This window comes from Aureococcus anophagefferens (assembly GCF_000186865.1).
Source record: "Aureococcus anophagefferens unplaced genomic scaffold AURANscaffold_12, whole genome shotgun sequence".
NCBI lineage: Eukaryota > Pelagophyceae > Pelagomonadales > Pelagomonadaceae > Aureococcus > Aureococcus anophagefferens.
Window position 1 is genome coordinate 1147002 of NW_008705572.1, and position 22426 is coordinate 1169427.

Genomic DNA, 22426 nt, shown 5'->3' on the forward strand with positions numbered 1-22426 from the left:
TGAGATCGACGCCTCGAGGCCGTCGGCGACTTCCTGCTCTCGCGCGAGCAGATGGAGGCGAACGAGTACCCGCTGCCGTCGCCGGCGCCGCGCGCCGTCGCCGCGGGCGTGTTCGCCGCGGACACGGCAGAAACCGGCGACGACGGCGAGGACCTCGGCGCGCCCGCGGACGCGGTCCCCGAAACCGACGCGTGGGCGCTCCCGGCGGCCGCCGCGGCCATCTCCGAGGCGTGCCGCCGCGGCGGCGAGGGCTGGGCCGAGACCGTCGCCGTCGAGGGCGCGGAAGTCAAGCCCCCGCGGGTCTTCGGCCTCGACTGCGAGATGGTGAAGACGACGCGGGGCTCCGAGTGCGCGCGGTGCACCGTCGTCGACGGAGCGACGGGCGCCACAGTCCTCGACGAGCTCGTCGCGCCCGGCGCGCCCGTCGTCGACTACTGCACGCAGTGGAGCGGCATCGACGCCAAGACATTAAAGCACGTCGCGACGACGCTCGACGACGTCCGCGGCGCTTTACTTCGCGAGGTCCGGCCCACGGACGTGCTCGTCGGCCACGGCCTCGACAACGACCTCCGGTGCCTGCGCCTCGCGCACGGCGCCTGCGCGGACACGGCGCTCCTCTTCGGCCACCCGCGGGGGCCGGGCTACAAGCGGTCCCTGAAGCACCTCTGCAAGGAGTTCCTGGGCCGCGACGTCCAGTCGGGCGCGCACGACTCCGCCGAGGACGCGACGGGCGCGCTGGACCTCTTCCGCCTCAAGCTCGACCGGGGCATCGACTTCGGCGCGCGCGGCGCGGGCCTCGCGAAGCGGTCGTCCCTCGAGCGCCTCGCGGCGGGCGGCTGCCGCGTCGCCGTCGCCGCGGCCGGCGGCGACGCGCTGCGCAAGCTCGCGCGCGGCGCCGTCGCCGCCGTCGCCCCGGGCAAGAAGGAGACGGTCCTCGCCTGCGTCGAGAAGCAGCTCGCCGCGGGCTGGCACCTCCTCGTGGGCCACGTCGACGTCGCGGGCCGCGCCGACGGCGCCGCGGTCGCGGACGCCGCCGCGAAGCGGCTCGCGGCGAAGCTGCCCGCGGACGCGCTCCTCGTCGTCGTGTCGCAGCCGGACCTCGCGGAGGTGGACCGCCTCGACCAGCGCCGCAAGGCGGCGACGGACCACCGCGCCTCCGCGGTGTGGACCGACGCGCAGGAGGCGGAGCTCCAGGCCGCGCTCAACGCCGCGGCCTTTGGGACCGCGTGGGTCGTCGGGCCGCCGGGCGCGCCGCCTTAATTACAGCCCCCGTTCCTGGCAAGTGTAGCCACGATCCCGTGCCGAGGGTAACATGGGCTAACCTTGCCAGGGTGCGTGGGAGGAAGGGCTGCGCTCGCGCTCTGCGAGGCAGTCCTCGAGGTCGACGACCTCGAGCGGACGTACGCGTCGCTGCTGCGGCGGCGATCGCTCAGGCAACACTCGATCGAGTCAGGTAAAAAGCAGAACCTCGACGACGTACGGCCAACCGACCAGATATGCTTCGACAGCAGCGGCTCGAACGCTTGGCTCGCGCCGCCGCAGAGGTAGGGGCATTGCTCTCGACGGACGACGACCCGAACGACCCGCTCCCCGACGAGAGCCGACGAATCCTCCAAGACGCGCTAGAAGCGCTCCAGGAGGCGCGCGACCTCACCGAGGCCTCCGCCCCGAAGCGGTCCAAGAATTCGCCGCGCTGGTTCCGGGGCGATGTGCTGCGGCTCGTGTTGTCCTTTGCGGGCGCGTCGAGCCTCGCGCGCGTCGCCGCGGCGAGCCGGGCCGCCGCGGCCGCCGCGGCCGGCGCCTGGGCGGACCTCCTGCGGCGGGAGGCGCCGAGCGTCCACGCCGTGGTGGGATCGTCGAGCGCACCGATCATGCGACGCTTCTACCTCAAGATCGTGAGATCCGGCCCCGCGACGCCGCCGCGGCCCCCGCGCATCCACGGCTGCGTCGAGTTCCTCGTCGACGGCGTCGTCAAAGCGTCGAGCACGGCGCCATTCGGGGATGCGGGGTCGCGGGGCTGCTCCATGCACGTCTTCGACCCGCCTGTGGCATTCCGGACGAAGTCCGACCGCATCGGCGGCAACGTGGCCTACGGCGGCGACATGCGGGCCATCAACCAGGACTTCGAAGTGCGGGCCGTCGCGGTCGCGGACAAGTACGCCTGCTCCTGGACGGGGCATACAGACGAGCGCCTTCAGTGGCTGATGATCAACCCGGTCGCTCACCGCCACCAGCCCTACTTTCACTCCATACTCGCGGTGCTCGAGACGCACGTGCCCCTCGACGAGGACTGTAGCGTGTGCGCCATCGATCGGTCGCTCTGCGACGCGCCGAGCGGCGAGGGGCGCCGCAGCGATCTGACGACGGTGTTTATGATGCGCAAGGACCGGTCCAAGACCGACCAGCACGTCTTCGAGCTCCACGCGGTGCTCCTGGCGCGGACGTCCTGGGACTACAGCGACGACACGGGCGGCCTCTTCTCCTACGGAGACCCCGACCCGATGAACAATGAAGCGTGGGCGGACGCGTTCTGGCGGGAGTCGTGGCGGCCGAACGCGCGCGGCGACCCCGCGCTCCCCTGGAAGCGCATCGACGGCTGGTAAGATACCCTCGGTCTGTTTTAGGAGGAGGGCGACGGCGCGCGCGACTCACTCCGCGACCTCGCCCGCGTCGGCCATGGCCGCGTCCTCCGCCGCGGGCGCGGCCGCCGCCGGGACCTCCGGCGCGGCGTTGGCCTCGTTCTCCTCGGCGAGCCAGGCGGCGGGCAGGTCCGTCTCGAGCTCCGCGCCCGCGTGGAGGTGGAGGTACTTGGAGAGCCGCTTCGAGAAGTCGGGGCCCGCGCGCGCGGCGCCCTCCGTCGCCGCCGCGAGGAGCCAGGGCGGCGAGTCGAGCGGCAGCTCCTCGCAGCCCCAGGTCGTCACCTTCGTGGAACCCTCGTCGACGGGCTCGAGGAGCCAGCAGTGGACGACGGCCGCGGACCGGCCGTACGCCGCGTGCTCGGGCACCAAGGCGGACGTCACCGTGAAGCGGAGCCGCAGCCAGGCGTCCTTGGCGGCGCCGAGGGCCGGCGGCGCGCGGCGCCAGGCGACGATGCAGGCGCGGTCGTGGGGCGGCAGGAAGGGCGCCGCGACCGCGCCGCGCTCGTGGACGAGCGCCGTCCGCGCGTCGTAGCGGTAGACGACGTGCGCCGCGCACGTGAGCTTGTCGGCGTGGAGCGACGGGTGGGGCGGGTCCGCGAGGACGCGCGCGAGCACGCCTAAGCCCCGGGGCACGACGAGCTGGCTGAAGGCCAACGGCGCGTCGCCGTCCGCGTACGCGCGGGATCCGCCGGACCGCGGCATTGCGGCGAACTTGGCCGCGTCGGCGCCGTGCCACGTCGCGTCCTCGGTCACGGGCGTCTCGACGACGTTCTCCCAGGCGCGGAGCTCGCGCACGTTGGGCATGCAGCGCACGGCCTCCTTGATCTTCTTCTTGATGAACCGCTTCACGTGGAGCGCGTCCGACGGCAGCGGCGGGCTCTTGCGGAGCTTGGCCTCGTTGGCGACGCGCTCGCGCTCCTCGCGCTCCTGGGCCGCGGCGGCGGCCTTGGCCTGGGCGTCGTTCTCCGTGACCTGCTTCCAGGGGTCCGCGAAGGTCTCCGTGTCCATCATCGACTTCTCGAGCTCGGACACGGCCGTGCCGTCGTAGGTGACGCCGCTCGCGGCCTCGCCGGGGAGGTACTTGCGGAGCACGCCCATCATGTAGCCGCCCTTGTTCCGGATGTTGGAGTTGGGGTCCTCCATGGCCTCGCGGAACTCGTGGAGCGCGGCCATCGCGTGCTTCGGGTTCAGCCGGAGGATCGTCTTGATGTGGCGCGTGTCGATGTGGCCGTGGCAGCCGGGGATGGCGAGGATGGCCTGGCGGTAGGACTCGGGCAGCGGCTCGAGGATGGGCAGGATCTCGTCGATCTCTTCTTGGGTGGCGGGCTTGGGCGCGACGCGCTGGCGCTCGTCGCGCGTCATCCCAAAGCCCAGGCTCTTCTGGCGCGCGTTGTACTCGGCGATGGTCGTCACGCCGGCCTCGCGGAAGAGCTGGGCCATGCGGTCGCCGTCCTGCGACGGCGCCATGATCTTCGCGCCCGCTGGCAAGGACGCGCCGGAGACCGCGAGCGCCGCGGGCACGGCTAAATCCTCGCCGATGGCCAGGCCACTCGACGGGTCGATGCCGCTGTGGCTGAAGCGGCACTGGTCGCCGCGCACGCAGCGGCCGTTCATGAAGTCGCGGCAGACGTCGCCGAGCGTGTTCCGCGTCGGCTGGCGCTGGATCATCGGCCGCGGCGGGCCCCGGTCGTCGCGCGGCGGGCCGCCGCGGTCGTCGTAGCGGGGCGGGCCCCGGTCGTCGCGGGGCGGCGGGCCCCGGTAGTCGTCGCGGTTCCCGCTGTAGGGGTCCGGCCGCCCGTAGTTGGGCCGGAAGCTCGGCTCGGGCGTCCGCGACCGCCGGCCGCCGCCGCGGCGGCCGCGGCTCCGCGACCGCGACCGCCGCCGCCCGCGGCTCCGCGACCGCCGCTCGCGCCGCCGGTCCCGGCTCCGCGACCGCGACCGCCGCTCCCGCCGCTTCCGGTCGCGGGACCGCGACCGCGACCGCTTCTTGTCGCGCTTGCGGTCGCCGCGCTCGTCGCCGCCGTTCGAGTGCTTGCGCTCGCGCTTCGGCGCCTCCGCGCCGTTCGGCGCCTCCTCGCCCATCGTGGGTGCTGCGGCGCGCGGTTTTTGTGCCGCGGGGTGTGCCGCGCGCGCGATCCGCAGCGACGACGGCCTCGGCGACGCGCTCGATCGGCGCTCGACTCTAGAGCTCGCGACTTCAGGAGCTCGGCGCCGAGCGGCGCGCGGCTCGGCCCTTGCCACAGGCCGCGTCGTCCGGTGTCGGCGCCGACCAGCGCCGCCGGAGCGCCGCCAGAGAGCGCCGCAGAAGCACCACAGCTCTCCGATATGAGCCGCACCTACAGCGAGCTCGACGACAAGGGCGCGCTGCGGCGGCGCGCGGCGGAACTGGGCGCCCGCCAACACTCATCCTCGTCGCGCGTGGCGCTGGCCACGAGCGTCTCCGGCACGGACGCGCGGCGGCGCCTGAGCCGCTGCTACGCGGCGCTCGCCGGGCGGCCCAAGGCGCCGGACTGGGCGGCCATCAAGCGGCTCGCGCGCTTCGCGGAGACGGCCGCGAACGCCGCGCAGCCGTCGCCCGGCGGCGAGTCGCCGGACGCGCTCCGCCGCGAGTCGGCCTTCGTCAAGGCGCACGTCGTCCTCTGCGAGGCGCTCTACCGGTGCGACCTCGGCCGCACGGTGGCGGCGCTCTGCGCCTGCGCGGCCGCGCGGGGCGCGCTCGTCAACGGCGGCGAGGCCGGGCCGTCGTCGTCGTCCGCGCTCGGCCACGCGCGCGACTTCGCGCGGCGCGCCTACGAGGCGAACCTGAACAAGATCCCCGTGCTCTTCGACGTCGACGCCTGCGGCGCGGCGCTCTCCGGCGGCGACGGCGACGGCGCGGGCGACGCGCTCGCGCGCGCGCTCGGCGATCTGGAGCGCGCGGCGGCGGCCGAGGTCGAGGAGCCCGCGGACGACCACGACGCCGCCGCCGGCGACAAGCCCGTGGGCGTGCGCACGCCGACGCCGCGGCGCGCCGCGCCCGCCGCGGCGCCCGCGGGGCCGCGCGCGGCGCTGAAGACGGCGGCGGATTTTTTGGAGTGGCTCGACGCGCGCCGCGAGTCCGGCGGCGTCCTGGTCGTGCTGCTGGGCCGCGCGCGGCCGGCGCTCCTCTTCGCGCGCGCGTCCCGCGAGTTCCGCGGCGCGCCGGCGCCGCGGCCCTGGAGCGCCAAGTCGCCGCACGACGCCTTCGGCGAGACGGGCGACGAGCCGGTCTTTCGCGCGCTCGCGGCGCGGCCCAAGCAGCCCGAGCGCCTGACGCTCGGCGACGTCCACGCGGCCTTCGCCGTCCACGCGGCGGCCGTCGCGGCGAAGCTCGGGGCGTCGGAGCCCGGCGACGGCGCGGTGCGATGGACGACGGCGACGGGCGGACGCGAGGCGACGTACTTCGCGGCCAAGGGCTGCGCGTCCATCGCCGTGGCGTGCGTCGTACTGGAGGCGCCGGCGCCCGTCGCGCCGGGCCCCCGCGGCGCGCGCGCGCGCGACCGCGGCCAGGCGTCGCGCGACGCGGCGTGCGCGTCCTTCGCGACGCGATTCGCGCGGCCTTTCCGCGACGCGACCGCGGGCACGCACGTGCCGCCGTCCCTGTCCCAGTACGTCGGCGACGCGCCGGGGCCGCCGACCCGGAGCGGCTCCCGGGCGGCGTCGGCGCCCGCCGACGCGGGGCCGTCCGCGCGCGACGTCTCCCGCTGCGACGCGGGGCCGCGGCGCTGGCTCTGCTGCAGCTTTCCCACCTAAGTTGCTTGTCGTTTTACATCCGAAGTCGCTTTACATCCGAAGTAGTTTATTTCCGAAGTCGCTTTACAGCCGCGTGCGCGGGTCGCTCGCGAGGCACGCGCGGGCGTCGCCGTCGCAGAGGACGTCGGCCTTCAAGCCGACGCCGTTGAGGTCGGCGCCGTCGGGCGTGAGGTAGGACGCGCGGCTGACGAGCACGGAGCCGCCGCCCGGGAGGTCGAGCGCGCGCTGGATGCGCGCTTTGCCGTAGGTCCGGGCGCCGCCGACGAGGACCGCCCGCTTCCGCGCTTGGAGCGCGCCCGCGAGGAGCTCCGCGGCCTGTGTGGAAATCAACCAGTGAGCTGGGACGTCGGGGCCAAACTTGAGAATTCTCTAGCTCGGTCAAATCGAAGTCGATTCGGCTGATTTTTGGACGAATCGATTGCTCTCGTCGAGTTCTCGAAGCATAGCAAAATAGTCTGGTCCAAACCGTTCGATTACGGGTTGAAGATTTGATTTCCACACAGTCCGCGGCGGACGCGGTCCCCCGGTCGACGAGCACGGCGAGCGGCTCCGAGTAGCGCGGCGGCCCCCGCGGCGCGACGCGGGCCTCCGTCGCCGCGCGCGTCTTCACCGTCGCGACCAAGGCCGAGCCGCCCAGGAACAGCGCCGCGGCGTCGAGCGCGCCGTCGACGTTGCCGCCGCCGTCGCCCCGCAGGTCCAGCGCGAACCGCGCCGCGCCACGGCGCCGCGCGGCCTCCAGCGCGGCGTCGAGGCCGGTGGCTGTCGCGCCGGAGATGCCTCGGACGGCGACGATCGCGTAGCCCCCCTCGTCGACGGACAGGAGCTCGACCTCGGGCGCCGCGGCGACGAGCGCGCGCTCGAGCGTCGCCGTCGCGGCCTTGCCGTCGCGCAAAAAGGCGACGGAGACGCGCGTGCCCGGCGCGCCCCGGAGGGCCGCGGCGGCGGCCGCGGCGGTGGCGATCTTGACGTCGTCGACGGCGACGAGCGCGTCGCCCGCGCGGAGCGGCGACCGGCTCGCCGGCGACGCCGGCAGCACCTCCGCGACGACGGCGTCCTCGGCGGCGAGGCGCAGGCCGACGCCGCCCGTCGCCGCCGCGCCGGACGCCGCCGTGGACCGCAGCGCCGCCGCGAGCTGCGGCGGCAGGAACCGCGTGTAGGGATCGCCCGTGGCTTTGCACAACTCCGCGACGATCGCGGGACCCGCGGCGGCGCCGTCCGCGTCGAGCGCGCGCTCCCGCGCCGCGGCGACGGCCGCGCGCCAGGCCCCGGATTTCATGAGGGATGCGTCGTAGAACTCGCGCTCGATGGCCGCGGCGACGTCGTCGACGAGCTCCAGCGGCGACGACCCGTCGTAGATCTCGGCGCGCGCCGCGCGCGGGCGCAATAAAAGTGGTACCACGCAGCGCTGGCCGACGCTGCGGCGCGTGAGCGACGCTGCCGACGCTGCGGCTGCGAGTGCGAGCAGCAGCGCTGCGCGACCGTGCGGTCGATGTGCTGGCACCATCATTGAGCACTCTGCAACACCATCATCGAGTCTCACCAGTCGAGCACTTCTGCAACACCATTGCAACTCGAGCTTCAAGCACCTGTATTTCCCCCGTATCACCACCGTATTCCCCAGCGCAAACGCCAGCGAGTCAGCTTAAGGAGCCTGGTCGATCAAAACCCCGGCCCGCCCGTGCTCCCAAAGGGCACGAAGCCCTGGGTGTGCGCGAAGGGCGAGCCGCCGGTCGTGTCCGGGGGCTCGGCCATGGTCTTGATGAGCTGGGTCCGCCACAGGTTCTCGCCCGGCTTGATCTTGCCCGAGTCGTTGAGCGCGGCGATCCAGTCGTTGTTGACGTTCGTCACCGCGAGGTCGCCGCCTTTCGGGAACCGCGCGGATATCTGCTGCGCCTCCGCGGGGCTCACCTTGGGCAGGTGCCAGTGCTTCTCCTGCACGAGCGCCAGCTGGCCGCCGCCGGGCCGCGTCGCGTGCTGCTGGCGCTGCGTCAGCGAGAGCGCGTTCTTGCCCGCGAGCCGGAGCTTGAGCCGGCCGTCGGGGTGCCGGCCCTCGACGCGGTCCATGTAGGTGCCGTCGCGCGTGGAGCCGGGCCGCCCGCACTGGACGCGCGCGCCGTTGGAGCAGACGACGGCGTTGTCGTAGCGGCCCTCGAAGAGGAGGCTCAGCTGGCCGCAGAGCCGGAGCGAGAAGGGCCTCCGCGGGCCGTGCGGCGGCTTCCGCCAGAGCCACTCCTCGACGATGTCGCGGTCGTCGTCGCAGATGCTCCCGCCGAGGTCCGTGAGCGTCAGCGCCACGTTGCCGCTGGGAAAGCTCGCGTAGCCGTTGCCCTTCTTGTCGAAGGTCGCGCAGATGCGCCCGTTCTCGTCGAAGAACATCTTGCCGTAGGGCGTGATGGTCACGCAGCTGGGAAGCTTCTCGTCCATGTTCGTGGTCATGCTGTCCGTTTTACAGGGGGCGCGCCCAAGCCAGGGCCGCCGCTCCCCGCCGCGCCGGACGACGCAACAGGCGAGGGCTGCTGCTGCCCAGTGTTGATTGGGTGGATTTGAGTGAATGGTTGTTTGAGGAGGCATTGCACTTCTCGAGCTGCGCCTCGCCGCGGCCCGCGGTCCTGCGCCCGGCGCGCCTTGGGCACGCTCGCACACCGATTTTAAAAAACAGCAGAGCGTATCGCCGCGCCGCTATGGACGACGACGACGTCTGCGTCATCTGCGGCGTCGACCCGAGCAAGAAGGCGTCGAACCTGACGCGGCGCACGCTCCAGACGAACGTGTCGCGCGAGGTGCGCTGCGGCCACCGCTTCTGCAACGCCTGCGTCGAGCGCCACATCGCGAAGAAGAGCCAGTTCCCCTGCCCCGTCGCGGGCTGCGGCGCGGCCGTCCGGAAGGCGCAGCTCGACGCGCGGACGCTCGAGGACATCGAGGTCGAGCGCGACGCGACGCACCGGAAGCGCGTGCTCGCCGTCTTCAACGCGACGCCCGAGAGCTTCGCGACGCCGCGGGCCTACGACGACTACCTGGAAGAGGTCGAGGACGCGATCTACGCGCTCACGCGCGGCGGCGCGGCCGCCGAGGCGGCCGAGAAGAAGCTGAGCGCGCACGCGGCGGCGAACGCCGACGGCGTCGCCGCGCGGGCCGCGGCGAAGATCGAGCAGGACCGGCTCGCGGCGGCGGAGATCGACGACGATCGGGCCGCGGCGGACGCGGCCGCCGCGAAGCTCCGGAGCAAGCGGCGGCTCGACAAGCAGGCGAAGAGCGACGAGGAGAAGCACGCGCTCGCCTACGCCCTCGGCGACCGCGCCGACGCGCCCGTGCGCCGGCCGCGGCGCCACGTCTCCGCCGCCGTGCTCCCCGCGCCGATCGGGCGGCCCGCGAACCCGCGCCACGTGACCGGAGACGCGCTCGCGAGGCGCCGCAAAGCCGGCGGCTGGACGGCCGATTTGTTCAAGAAGCGCGCGCGCGACGAGCTTCTGGCCGGCTGCGACGCGTCGGGCCTGAAGCGCAAGCGGCCGCCCTACGCGCACCCGAGCGGCCTCCTCTTCGGCCAGCGGACGGCCCCGGCCGCGCACAAGCGGGCGAAGATCGTTAAGGCCGAGACTTAGTTTCTGAATACCGTGATGCGTCTTTGGATGGGGTCTCGGCAAGTAGGGCAACTCTCGAGCGGGGCCGCGCAGGCTTCGCAGGTAGAAAGATGGCGGCACGGTAGGAAGCAGACCGCGGCGTCGGCTTCCATGCACACGCAGCACTCGTTGCGCTCCGCAAGGTCGTCCGCGCGGCGGCGCTCTGCGTCGCGCTGGGTCGTGAGCTCGGTCTTGATCTCCTTGGCAGAGGTGGTCGCCTCGGCCGCGAGGGCGAGGCCGGAGCGCGGCGGCGGTTCGTCGGCGGCGCGCTCCGTCCGGGCGCGCTTCGGCGCGGGCTCGTAGGTGGTCTCGCCGCTATCGACGTCGATGACCTCGCGGTTGAGCTGCGACCGAGCAGTGGCGAGCGCCTCGGCGGTAGATTTGAGCAGATGCGGCAGGAGCGATGTGCCGTGCCGGTTGTGAAATCGGTGGATCTGAAGGAACTTCAGCAAAAACGACGGCTCGGCTTTTAGGCGTGGCGAGACACACGACATGATCTTGCTGGCATCGCACATTTCATCGTTGTGTAAATGTTCCCAATTCGCCTGGAGTGAGTTCATCGCTGCGAGTGCAAAATTTTCATCATCCCGCAGGCGCTCCGAGGCGTATCTGAACTCGACCACCGATCTCTCCATTGCCTCGCGGACAGTCTGTTCGTCATCCTTCAGGCGCTCTGAGGCGAGCTCCAAACTCAGTACACCTCGATCCCACTCTGGGTCCAGGTAATAAGCTTCCCGCAGGCGCTCCGAGGCGTACCAGAGAACGTCTTCGGGGTTGCAAGTATGGTCGTTTTCTTCTAGTGTAGTTTGTATGATAGTTTCGTCGTCGCGCAGCCTTTCCGAGGCGAACTCTAGGGTGCGCCACCCGCCTCTTTTCACGGCCTCGAGAATGAGTTCTTCGTCGTCCCGTAAACGCAGCGAGGCGTACTCAATAACGTGATAGCCACCAACTTCTAGTGCCATGCGGACGATCGATTTGACGTCTTGGAGACGCGCCGATGCGTACTTGAGAGCACTGCCGTTTCTGTCCACGGCCCCGCGCACTGTTTCTTCGTCGTCGCGCAAACGCTCCGAGGCGAACTCGAGAGCACGAGCGTCTCGGTCCACGACCCGACGCACGAAATCATCGTCGTCGCGCAGCCTTTCCGATGCGAATTTGAGAGCAATACCGCTGGGGAAAATTTCTTCGTCATCGCGCAAACGCTCCGAGGCGAACTCGAGAGCAGGAGCGTCTCGGTCATCGACCCGACGCACGAAACCATCGTCGTCGCGCAGCCTTTTCGGTGCGAGTTTGAGAGCAATACCGCTGGCGAAACCACGCCTTCCAGATGCCAAAGCTGCGCGAACTATTTCCTCGTCATCGCGCAGGCGCTCCGAGGCGAACTCGAGAGCACCAGCGTTTCGTTCCACGGCTTCGCGCACGATTGACTCCTTATCGCGCAGACGCTGCGAGGCGTACTCGAGGATGGTATGCCTTTTTTTAAAAGCTGCCCTGTTTTTTAAAGCTGCGAGGACTATCGTTTCGTCATCTCGCAGGCGCTCCGACGCAAATCGCAGAGCATGTCCATCACTGGATTCCACAGCTGCGCGCACGATTTCGTCGCTGTCGCGCTGTACATCTGTGGCTTTGTAGAGGGCCACAAAGCCACCACCAGGGTCCTTAGCCAGAGCGAGGACCGACGCGTCCGAATTAGGCCTTTGAATTCGCCGCAGCTGGAGCCGGCTGGCCTCCATAGGATGAGCGATGGCAGCCTTTTTACGCAAAAGCTGGCTTGCATTTTTCAACAAAGCCGCTCGACACGATGAGGCAGCCCATAGCGCTCGCGCTGCTCTGCGCCGCCGTAGCCGACACCGCAACAAAACCGCACACGCTCGTGCTCTACGCGTACTCGCAGCACAGCGCCGAGGCCGTGGCGAACGTGCGCTATTTCCTGCGCTTCGGGCTGTCAAACGCGACCGACGCGACCTTCGTCTTCGTCGTCAACGGCTGCCACAGCGTGCAGTTCCCAGCGGACCGGCCCAACGTGCTGGTCGTCGAACGGCCGAACACGTGCTTCGACTTTGGCGCCTGGGGCGTCGGCTTGGAGGCCGCCGAGGCCGCCGGGATCGCCTACGACTTCGTAGTTTTACTCAACGGGTCCGTGCGCGGGCCCTTCCTGCCGGCCTACGAGCGGCGGCCCTGGTGGCGCGTCTTCACGGACGGCCTCAGCGTTGCCGACGCGCCGGGCCTGCTGGGCACGACGGCCAACTGCGCAGACCTCGACGCGTCGGACGCTCGCTCCGCGCACGTGCAGTCCATGGTGCTGGCCATGACGCGACCTACGCTGGACCGCGTCGGCCGACGGTTCCTCCAGAGCTGCCCGGCGGACAAGGCCGGCGCCATCTACGACGGCGAGCTGCCCCTGAGCCGGGCCGTGCTCGACGCCGGGTTAGAGCTTGGCGCGCTGCTCCTCGCGCACGGCCCTCGAGGCACGACGATCCCGCCGCACCCGCCGGCCGACCTCCTCGCCTCCTGCGCCGCCGTGCGGGAGAACAGCGAGCTCGGCCTCGGCGACGTCTACTTTCCCGCGCTCGGCGGCGACGCGCTCGACGTGCACCCGCTGGAGGTCGTCTTCTACAAGACCGCGCGGTCCGGCGCGGGCCGGGCGACGCTCGACCGCCTCACGCACTGGGCCTACTTCCACGCGGCCGGCGGCGCCCTGCGGGACCCGGCCGCGCGGCGCCGCGACTTCTCCGCGGACGCGCTCGTCGGCGACGACTGCGACCAGACGCACTGGCCCGTCGCCGACGCCGACGGCGCGGCATCGCCGGCGGCGCGGGACGCGGCGCACCTCGTCGCCCTCGAGGGCGCCCTGCGCGGCGCGAACGACGAGCTCGCGCGGCTCCGGGCGGAGAACGCGGCGCTCCGCGACCGCGCGGTCTACGTCTAAAAGGAGACTTACTTCCCCTTCGCGTAGAGGAAGTTGGCGTCGATGATCTCGGCGAAGTAGTCGTCGAGCTCGTCGAACTCGCAGAACTCGAGGCCGTGGACGAGGTCGATGGGCTTGTAGGCCGCGACGGCCTTCCGCATGGGTGGGAAGTCGCGCATGGCCTTGAAGACCGCGTGGTCCGGGTGGGGCCCCGCGGCCGCGTCGTCGCAGTACTGGAGCACGCAGGCCACGGGGAGGTGGTCCTTGGAGTTGGTGCAGTGCATGGCGTAGCGCGCGGTCGCGTCGAAGCAGAGCTCGCGGAAGATCTGCCGCTTCGACTTCACCTTGGGCCGGTTGAGGTACGCGAGCGCGTCGGCCTCGGCGGGCTGGAACGTGGAGATGACGTAGCCCGCGCCGCCGCGGCTCGACTTGCGGCTCGTCGACGGGGGCACGTCGCCGCCGAGCGCGCGCGCGACCATGGCGTCGAGCCGCTCGGCCTCGGCCTCGACGGCCGGCGGCACCGCGGCCGCGGGCGCGGCCGCGCCGTCGGGCAGCGGCGGCGGCGCCGGCAGGGACTGGCCCGGCGGCGCCAGGGGCGCGAGCACGGGCTTGACGGACGTCTGCTCCGCCGCGCGCGGCGCCTTCCGCGGCTTCGGGTCGCCGAGCGACGCGCCGCCGCCGAAGGCGCCCACGGACCGGCTCCGCACGTACTCGAGCTCCGACGCCTGGGAGCTCCACTGGCTCGAGATGACCGTCGGCGGCGCCGGCGTGCGCGGCGGGATGGCCGAGCGACGCGTCCAGACGGAACGGGCCGGGCCCGCCCGGCGCGGCCTCGAGGGGGCCCAGCGGGTCCTTGGGCCGCTTCGGCAGCCTGCCCGCGCCGGCCTGGTGCTTCCAGCTCCCGCAGCGGAAGGGCTTGCGGCCCTGGCGCTCCTCCTCCGTGCGCTTGTAGGCCGGCACGGCCCGCGCCTTCGCGGGCGACGGCGCCGGCGCGTCGGGCTCCGCGTCCTCCTCGAGCATGGGCGCGTCGAGGACCTCCGCGGGCATCTTGGGCCAGACGTAGGCCATGATCTCCTCCGACGACGTCGCCTTGGCGAAGGCGGCCATGTACTGCGCGCGCGCGCGCTCCTCGTGCCGCCGCCGCCGCTCCTTCGACGCCTTCTTCTCGAGCTCCATCCACTTCTCGACGAAGACGCGCCGCTCGTCGGCGCGGTCGTCCTCCTCGCGCGACGCGCTCAGCGCGTCCTCGGCGCCCATGGCCTCGCGGTTCGCCGCCTCGTCGTTCCGGAGGCCGTCGACGCCGAAGAACGTGTCGCCGAGGGACCGCTGCTCCGCCTCCTCGGCGCGCAGCTTCAGCGTCTCGAGCTCCGGCGTCAAGGTCACATAGACCGCCTCCTCCTTGCGCTTCGTGATGTCGCTGAGCTCCCGGAGGTAGGCCGCGAGCCGCCGGAATTCGACGGTGTCGTACTCGGCGACGGGCGGCGCCGCGTGCTCCTCCTTGACCTCCTCCTTGACCTCGAGCTTCTTCTCCGTCTCCTGCGTGAAGAAGCGGTTCCGCCCGCTCGCCAGGTTGAAGCTGTCGCTCCGCTTGAAGTTCTTCAGCTTGTGGTTCGCCATGGCGCGCAGCGACTCGGGCAGCTCCGTCTGCCCGCCGGCGCGCGCCGTCTGCACGACGCTGCCCAGGCCCATGGAGTGGCCGGAGTGGGACATCGGGGATGTCGGGACGGCGGGGTCCGTCGGGCGGCGCCGGCGCTTCGCGGCGCGCGCGGTGGCACGGCGGCCCCACCTCCAAACGCGCTACGACGGGGTTCACTACTAAAATAAATCCTCAAGGTGCCGTCTCTAACTGAGAGAAATCGACGATGGCGCTGGTAAGACGATGACGAGCGGGTCGCTCGGCGCGGCGATGCGACGGCTGGCCGCCGCCGTCGTCCTCGGCGCCGCGGGCGGCACCTGCCCGGCGGGCTCCCGCCTCGCCGCCTGGCTGCCCGGCGTGCCCTGCGTGCCCTGCGTGGCGGGCAGCTACAGCAGCGCCAACGACAGCGCGCGCTGCACGGAGTGCGGCTACGGGTCCATCTCCGGCGACGGCGCGACCGCGTGTGCGAGCTGCGCGCCCGGGACGTTCGCGACCGTCGCGGGCCGGCCCTCGAACGTCTCCGGCGTCGCCTCCGGCGCGACGCGATGCCGGGACTGCCCCGCGGGCTACGCGAGCCAGGCGGGCGAGGCGCTCTGCGAGCCCTGCGCCGCGGGCACGACGAGCGCCGCCGGGGCCGCGGCCTGCGCCTTGTGCGAGCGCGGGTCCTTCCGCCGGGCCCCGGACGCCGCGTGCGAGCGCTGCGCGGATTTCGCGGGCTTCGACGCCGAGCGGTGCGCCGCGGGCACGACGCTCGCGACCGTACCGCTCCGACGGGGCTACTGGCGCGCGGCGCCGGACAGCGACGACGCCTACGAGTGCCGCGCGCGCGCCGCGTGCCCCGGCGGCGCGTCCAACGCGACCGCGACGGCGTGCGCGCCGGGCTACGCCGGCGTCGCGTGCGCGTCCTGCGCGCGGGGCGCCTACCGGTCCGGGGCGACGCGGACCTGCGAGGCCTGCGGCTCCGCGGGCGGGCGCCGGGCCGCACTCTGGGCCTACGGGCTCCTCGGCGTCGCGGCCGTCACGGGTTTGGGCTTCCTGAGCTGCTCGACGCGGAAGCAGACGGCCCAGAGCTTTTTCCTCGCGCCCGGGGGCCAGGTGGATGTCTTTTGGGGCATCCGCAACACCGTGGGCCTCGCGAAGCACGCCGTGGCGCCCCTCGCGAGCCGCTTCGAGACGGATCTGCTGTCGAACGGCGTCGCTCACCTCGCGGCGGACCTCGAGAGCCTGCCCGACGCGCGGTTCCTGCTCCGGTGGATCACCAAGGCCAAGGCCGTCTTCACGTTCTACCAGATCCTGGCGACGCTGCCCGTGGCCTTGGAGGCGTCCGCGTTCCCCTCCGTGAGCTCGCGGTTCTTCGTCATTGCGAACGCGTTCTCGCTGAGCTTGCTCGACCTGATCCCCGCGGCCTGCTTCCCCGCGGCGTCGCCGCGCGCCGTCTACGTGAGGAGCTTCGCGCAGGCCATCTTCCTGCCGCTCGTCTTAGCCGGGGCGCTCTACCTGTGCTACCGCGCGAACGGCGTCATCTATGCCGAGGACCGGCGGCGCGTGCCGGGCTTCTACGTGACCCTATTCTTGCTGCTCGTCCACTTCTCGCTGATCTACTGCAGCTTCCAGGCCTTCCGGCCCTTCGCGTGCGAGTCCTTCGAGCTGGGCGGCGGCGAGGCGCGGGCCTACATGCGCGCGGAGCCGACGATCGCGTGCGACGGCGCGCTCTACCGGACCGCGCTGATCAGGGCAGGAAAAGGGTGATTCAACGTCGCTTCAACGTGAGTGTTCCGCGCGCGCGCGTTTCGGAAACAGCACCCACGCTTCGAGAGCGCTCCGAGCGATGATCGCTCGTCCAAAAATCAGCCGAAACGAGCGGAAAACGACCGAGATAGGAGCCTTTGAAGTTGGGAATTTCGCACCCTTTTCCTGCCCAGGTGCTGATGCCCCTCGCGTGTGCGGCCCTCTTGCTCTACCCGCTGGGCATCCCCCTGCTCTACGGGTTCCTCCTCGTGAACGCGCGCGAGATCCTGCACCCGGGCGACATGGAGATCCACACGCGCGCGACGTTCGTCGTCGCGGAGGCCGTCGCCGAGGCCGCGCATCACGGCGCCGCGGAGACGCTCCACGACCACGCGTCGACGGACCACCCCGTGCTGCCCAAGCTCGAGGACATGCGGCGGCTCCTCCACGCGGCGAGCCGCGAGGCGCTCGACGAGTTGAGGGCGGACCACAAGCGCGTCGTCATGCGGAGCTCGCTCCGGAGCGACATCAAGTCCACGGAGGCGTACCAGGCGGCGCTCGCGCGCATCCGCGACGACCGGAGCGAGCACCGCGTGGACCAGGGCGCGACGGAGGACATCCGCAACTACATGTTCCTCTGGGGCTGCTACCAGCCCCGGTGCTGGTGGTGGGAGCTCGTCGAGGCGTCGCGGAAGATCGTGCTCACGGGCGTCCTAGCCGTCGTCCGGCCGGGCTCCAAGTACCAGCTCTGCTTCGGCTACCTCGTCTCCCTGACCTACGCCGTGCTCTACGCCAAGTTCCGGCCCTTCAACGGCAAGGACGACGAGCTCATCGCGGAGAGCTGCCAGTGGTCGCTCGCGTGCGTGCTCTTCATCACGCTCGTCTGGGACGGCTTCCTCCCGCCGGCCGTCGCCGCGGGGCTGCTCGCGGGCTTCGGCCTCGTGCCCGTCGTCGTCACCGCCGTCGTCATGCGCCGCGAGGTGCAACGCGACCGCGCGCGGCGCAAGCTCCTCCGCGACAAGAGCGAGCGCCGCATCAAGCTCATGGCCGCCGTCCGCAAGACCGTCGAGGTCAACGCGCTCGCGCGGCCCCACCGCCGCGACAGCCCGGCGCGCGAGGGCCGGCGGCTCCGCGCGGACGACGGCGACCACACGCCGGTCCGCGCCTTCGACGACGGCGCGAGCGCCAAGTACGAGGAGAAGCGGCCGCCGCCGGAGGAGGAGCTGGATGTGAGGGAGCTGTAAAAACCGTCGATCGGGGGTTTCGGCACTGCAACTTGGACCAGGTGTGGCAACAACAACCCAATGTCGGAGATCGGCTTTTGTGTGAGAGGCTGCTGGTCGCGATCTCCAGGGGCTTCGCCGCCAAAATCGGGGCCCGCCCAAGCCCCGCGAGGACCTCGTCGGCGTCGCGTGACTCATAGTTCGTCGCGACCGGTGAACCACCATGCGCGTGCGGAAGTGCTGCGTCGAGTGCAGCAAAAGAAGAAAGAAGCTGAGCGAGTGCCGGCCGCGCGGCGCGGGGAACAAGTGCTGGACGTGCAACAAGTGGAACCGGGAGTGCAGCTTCGTCCACGAGTACCCCGCGAGCCTCGAGGGCATGGTCTTCGAGCCGTCGCGCGAGGAGAAGCGCATCGCGCGCGAGGCCGAGGCGCGCGAGGCCGCGGCGCGCGACGCGGCCGCCGGCCTTTCCGCGGCGCCCGCCGCGAGCGGCCGGGGCCGGGGCCGGGGCCGGGACCGCGCGGCGACGGGCGGCCGCGGCGACTTCAATGAGGAGTCGCGCAAGCGGCCGCGGCCCGAGGGCGGCGGCGGCGGCGGCGGCGCGCCGCCGGCGGCGCGGCCGCGCGAGGGCGGCCGCATGTTCGAGCTCGCGTTCGCGGCGGCCCAGGCCGCGTCGGCGACGCTGCGCCAGAGCTCGCCGGGCCCCGGCGCCGACGGCGGCGACTCGGCGGCGGCCGCGCGGTCCCTCGCGCTGTCCGTGTCGCCCGGCGAGGCCGCGCAGGTCGCGCTCATGGCCTGGGCGGCCGCGAGCGACGCGCGGCCGCCGGCGCCCGCGCCCGCGCCGCCGGCGCCCGCGGCGCCCAGCATCTCGCCGGCGCCCGCGCCGGGCGAGCGGTCGCTCGTCGTCTCCGTGCCGGACATGATGTGCCTCGGGTCGTGCGCGCGGACCATCGGCGGCGCGCTCGAGCGCGTGCCCGGCACGGCCCTCGCCGGCGTCAACGTGCCCCGGCGCCTCGCCCACGTGCGCACGACGGCGGCCCCCGGCACCGTGCTCCGCGCGCTCGAGGACGTCGGCTTCGAGAGCGAGGTCGTCACGGACGTCGCGCTCGGGGTACCGCACGCGGGCGGCGCCTGGGCCGACGAGGAGGACGTCGAGTGGGACCTGGCGGACACGCTGGGCCTCGTCTCCGCGGGCTGCTCGCGCCGCCAGGGCGGCCGCTGCGCGTGCGGGCCGTCGTGCATGTGCCACTTCTGCCCCGTGCACCACCCGGAGCGCGCGGACGCCCTCGAGCGCGCGGGGCGCCGGGGCTCCCCGCCGGCCAAGGAGCCGGCGCACGCGGCGCCACCGTTCTAAAGGAAATCCGATGTTTGCGGCCGAGACTTTCGCGAAGTTTCTCGCGACTTGTATCGAAGTTTGTCTCGCGCGCGCGTCGACGGCAGTATCAACCTGTTGCCGTTGATGGCGATGAAGCAGTCGTGACGAGGAAGGACCGTCGCCGCCCGCTGCAGCGGAAATTGCCGCCGTCCCCTTGCGCACCATCGCCGTCCGACGCCGCCTCTGTGCCCGCGACAGCCTCAACGCACCCCAAAGTCCAAATGCTGCGCCGGTCCCTCGGCCGCGTGCTCAGCAACGGCGCGCCGCCGGGGTCGCGGCCGCCGCTGCCGCCCTTCACGCTCGAGAGCGCCGTGCAGAAGGTGCGGGCCGCCGAGGACGCCTGGAACAACCGGGACCCGACGAAGGTCCCGCTCGCCTACACCGAGGACACGCAGTGGCGCAACCGGAGCGAGATCTTCACCGGCCGCGCGGCCGTGGAGCAGTTCCTCGAGCGCAAGTGGGCGCGCGAGCTCGACTACCGCCTCATCAAGGAGTACTGGGCCCACGGCGAGAACCGCATCGCCGTGCGCTTCGCCTACGAGTACCACCTCGCGGGCGGCGAGTGGATGCGGGCCTACGGCAACGAGAACTGGGAGTTCGACGACCGCGGCCTCATGCGGACGCGCCACGCGTCCATCAACGACATCCCCATCAAGGAGGAGGACCGCCTCTTCCACTGGCCCGCTGGCCGCCGGCCCGACGACCACGCGTCGCTCAGCGAGCTGGGACTCTAGCGAAAACCACACCGGAAAGCAAATGACGATTCGAACGACACCTCCGATAGTAAACCCCGTGTACAGTTCCCAGCGCGGCGGCGACCCTCGAGGTCCGCGACGGCCGTGAGTTGGCGGTCGAGTGTGGCGGCAGGACCGGGTCGCCCGTGACGAGCAGCACCGGCCGATCGAGAGTCGAATGCGCGTCGGTCCCCTGGTCGGTCCCGCGCCGAAAGGGCAGACTCGCGCCCCCATGCCCCTACCGATCCCCGCGCCACCCGCCCGGGCCCTCCAGCCCCGGCGATCGGACCAATGGAGCACAGGCTAGCGTCTAGCTTCTATGAGCTTTAATCGCTGAACTCAGCTGTGGATAAGCGACCAGCCACGATTTCCCCGGCGCCTACGACCGCCGACCCGAGACTCTGAGACTCGAGAACACGGGCTATGCTCGCGCGTCTGCTAACGATGCTTTGTAGCTCGACCCCCTCGCTCGACCCCTGCGCGACCTGACACGCGCGCCCGTACCCCTAGAGCCTCCCAACGGTCGGTACCGACCCCCGGAGTCCCACTTGCGTGCTGCAATTTGACTCAGTTATATCGATTTTGTCGATTTTCGACGCCTCCGAGCGCTCCGACCGCGTCGCCAGACGTCCCCACAAGTCCATTTACGCGCTCAGGGCGCTCACATCAGCCTATGCAGTGATTTGGCGACGTTCCTGGGCCTGCTGGGCCGAGTTTGAGGCCGGTGTCACCCCCCGTCTCTTGACGGCGCTTCGTCCTCTCGAGCTCGAGCCTGAGCGCGGGCTCGCCGAACGCGCGTATGAACAGGGGCCGTTAGCGCCTAGGCCGACACGCTGGCGGCGGGCGGCTGGGGCTTCTTGACCTCGGAGATGAACTCGCCCGAGTCGGAGTAGACGCGGACGTCGCCGTTGGGCGCGCGGAGGATGACGGTGTCGCCGCCGCCGCCGTTGCTCGCCTTGAGCGCGCGGACGACGTCGCGGTCGAGGACGCGCTCGACGGCGGCGGCGGCGTCGGCGGCGCTCGGCCGGTCCGCGGGCCCGCGCGCGAGCATGCGCGCGAGGAGCGCGCGGATCTCGTCGAGCCCCGCGAACGTCGCGTCGCGCGCGAGGAGCGCGCCGCGGTCGTCGACGGACTGGGCGCCAACCAGAGCCCCGAGGCACGCGGCGCGCTCCATGGCCGTGGTGAAGCGCGGCCGGAGCATCTCGTAGAGCACGACGCCGAGCGAGTAGACGTCCGCCTTCTCGTCGTAGTCGTCGGACGCGAGCTGCTCCGGCGCCGCGTAGAGCCGCGTGCCGACGCCCACCGTAATGTCGTCGTCGTCCTCGGACCGCGCCACCGCGGCGACCTCCACCTCGTCGTCGTCGCCCTCGTCCGGCCCGCGCACGTGGCGGCTCAGGCCGAAGTCGCCGATCTTGACCGTGCCGTCGGCCGTGAGGAAGACGTTCGCGGGCTTCAGGTCCCGGTGCACGAGGCCGCACTCGTGGACGTACTTGAGGCCCCGCGCGACCTGGGCGAAGATGCGCAGGGCCGTCGTCGCGTCGACGTCGCCCACGGACTGGGGCGGCCGCGCCTCGAGGTAATCGCGGAGCGTCCGCGACGAGCAGTACTGCATCTGGATGTGGAGCACGAGGTCGTAGACGACCTTCTTCGACGCCGGGGGCAGCGTCGGCGTCGCCCTGGGCGGGTCGCGGCAGCCCGTGGGCGAGGGCATGTCGCTGCCGCACATGTCGAAGGACTTGAGCCGGTTTCGCGACGAGAGCGCGGACGCGCCCGAGAGCGGCCGCGGGTCCCCATCGTCGTCGTCGCGCTCGAGGGAGAAGGCGCCGCCGAAGCTCGACAGGTCGCCGAAGGAGCCGCCGGACCGCGTGCCGTCGTCGCTCTCGGACCACTCGACGATGTCCGCGGGCACGCGCGCCGCCGCGCGCGCCGCGGGCGCCGCGGCCGTCGCTGTCGTCTCGTCCTCGAGGTCCGCGCGCGGGTCCGCGGCCTCGCCCTGCTCGAGCCAGGCCTGGTAGTAGCGCACGATGTTCGGGTGGTCCAGCAGCGCGAGGATCTTGACCTCGCGGAGCATCTTCTCGAGCCGCGGCCGCCACGCGGGCGCGGACGACAGGCGGATCTTCTTGATGGCGTACTCCGTGTCGTCGAGGCGGTTCGTCGCCCGCGTCACGGTCCCGAAGCCGCCGCCGCCGAGCGCCTCGTGCTCCTCGAACTCGAGCTCGTAGCGCGCGCGCGACACGAGCGGCCCCGACGACGACGCGTCCGACGAGGCCCGCTGGCTCCGCTCGCCCAGGGGCTCCAGCGGCTCCAGCAGCGCGCGCCGCTCGAGGGGCTCCAACCCACCCAACGCCGACGTCGACAGCGCGCGGAGCGGCAGGCTCCGGGGCCCGCCGCCGAGCTCGAGCTTCGGCGGCGCCGCGACGTGCGGCGGCCCGTCGAGCTGGGGCGTCGTCGGCCGCCAGGCCGGCGAGGGCGCCGGCTTCCGCCGGGTCCGGAGCGACGCCGCGGCGACGGCGACGAGCGCCGCGACCGCGAGCCCCGCGAGGCACCGCAGGGCGACGAGCTCGCGCCGGAGCGCCGCGGGCAGCGCCGCGGGCCGCGTCGCGGCCAGGGCCGTCGGCGGCGCGATGAGGGGCCGCGTCGGGTCGCCGGCCCAGGGCGCCGCGGGCGGCGCGCCGGGCGCGTCGGGCGCGAGGCCGAGCGGGAGCGGCGGCCGCGGGAGCTCCGCGGGCGGCGCGGGCAGCAGGCGCCGGGACCGCGCGTCGGCGAGGGTCCGGAGCTCCGCCGCCCCGGGCCCGCGC

At 72.2% G+C, this 22426-nt stretch overlaps 7 protein-coding genes across 7 annotated transcripts; 3 read left to right on the forward strand and 4 right to left on the reverse strand.

Annotated features, from left to right (window-relative positions):
* Positions 1–300: 300 nt before the first annotated feature.
* On the forward strand, positions 301–696 carry AURANDRAFT_5841 (hypothetical protein; the record flags this gene model as incomplete). Its single annotated transcript, XM_009039566.1, has 1 exon — positions 301–696. A coding segment is annotated over one exon (396 nt), but the record flags the coding sequence as incomplete, so codon positions are not given.
* Positions 697–2648: 1952 nt separating this feature from the next.
* On the reverse strand, positions 2649–4721 carry AURANDRAFT_65005 (hypothetical protein; the record flags this gene model as incomplete). The annotated part of the gene is made up of 1 exon (XM_009039746.1): positions 2649–4721. The coding sequence occupies one exon, from the start codon at positions 4719–4721 to the stop codon at positions 2649–2651; it is 2073 nt and encodes a 690-aa protein (XP_009037994.1).
* A 1752-nt stretch (positions 4722–6473) lies between these two features.
* AURANDRAFT_65006 (hypothetical protein) lies at positions 6474–8846 on the reverse strand (the record flags this gene model as incomplete). The annotated part of the gene is made up of 3 exons (XM_009039745.1): positions 6474–6725; positions 6910–7825; positions 8077–8846. 3 exons carry the CDS (start codon positions 8844–8846, stop codon positions 6474–6476), a joined length of 1938 nt encoding a protein of 645 aa, XP_009037993.1.
* A 245-nt stretch (positions 8847–9091) lies between these two features.
* Positions 9092–10009, forward strand: AURANDRAFT_65007 (hypothetical protein; the record flags this gene model as incomplete). Its single annotated transcript, XM_009039691.1, has 1 exon — positions 9092–10009. One exon carries the CDS (start codon positions 9092–9094, stop codon positions 10007–10009), a length of 918 nt encoding a protein of 305 aa, XP_009037939.1.
* A 2955-nt stretch (positions 10010–12964) lies between these two features.
* On the reverse strand, positions 12965–14042 carry AURANDRAFT_65008 (hypothetical protein; the record flags this gene model as incomplete). Its single annotated transcript, XM_009039744.1, has 2 exons — positions 12965–13651; positions 13674–14042. The coding sequence occupies 2 exons, from the start codon at positions 14040–14042 to the stop codon at positions 12965–12967; spliced, it is 1056 nt and encodes a 351-aa protein (XP_009037992.1).
* Positions 14043–19115: 5073 nt separating this feature from the next.
* Positions 19116–19628, forward strand: AURANDRAFT_28009 (hypothetical protein; the record flags this gene model as incomplete). The annotated part of the gene is made up of 1 exon (XM_009039692.1): positions 19116–19628. One exon carries the CDS (start codon positions 19116–19118, stop codon positions 19626–19628), a length of 513 nt encoding a protein of 170 aa, XP_009037940.1.
* A 1153-nt stretch (positions 19629–20781) lies between these two features.
* Positions 20782–21852, reverse strand: AURANDRAFT_13271 (hypothetical protein; the record flags this gene model as incomplete). The annotated part of the gene is made up of 2 exons (XM_009039743.1): positions 20782–21240; positions 21538–21852. Coding segments are annotated over 2 exons (774 nt in total), but the record flags the coding sequence as incomplete, so codon positions are not given.
* Positions 21853–22426: the final 574 nt, after the last annotated feature.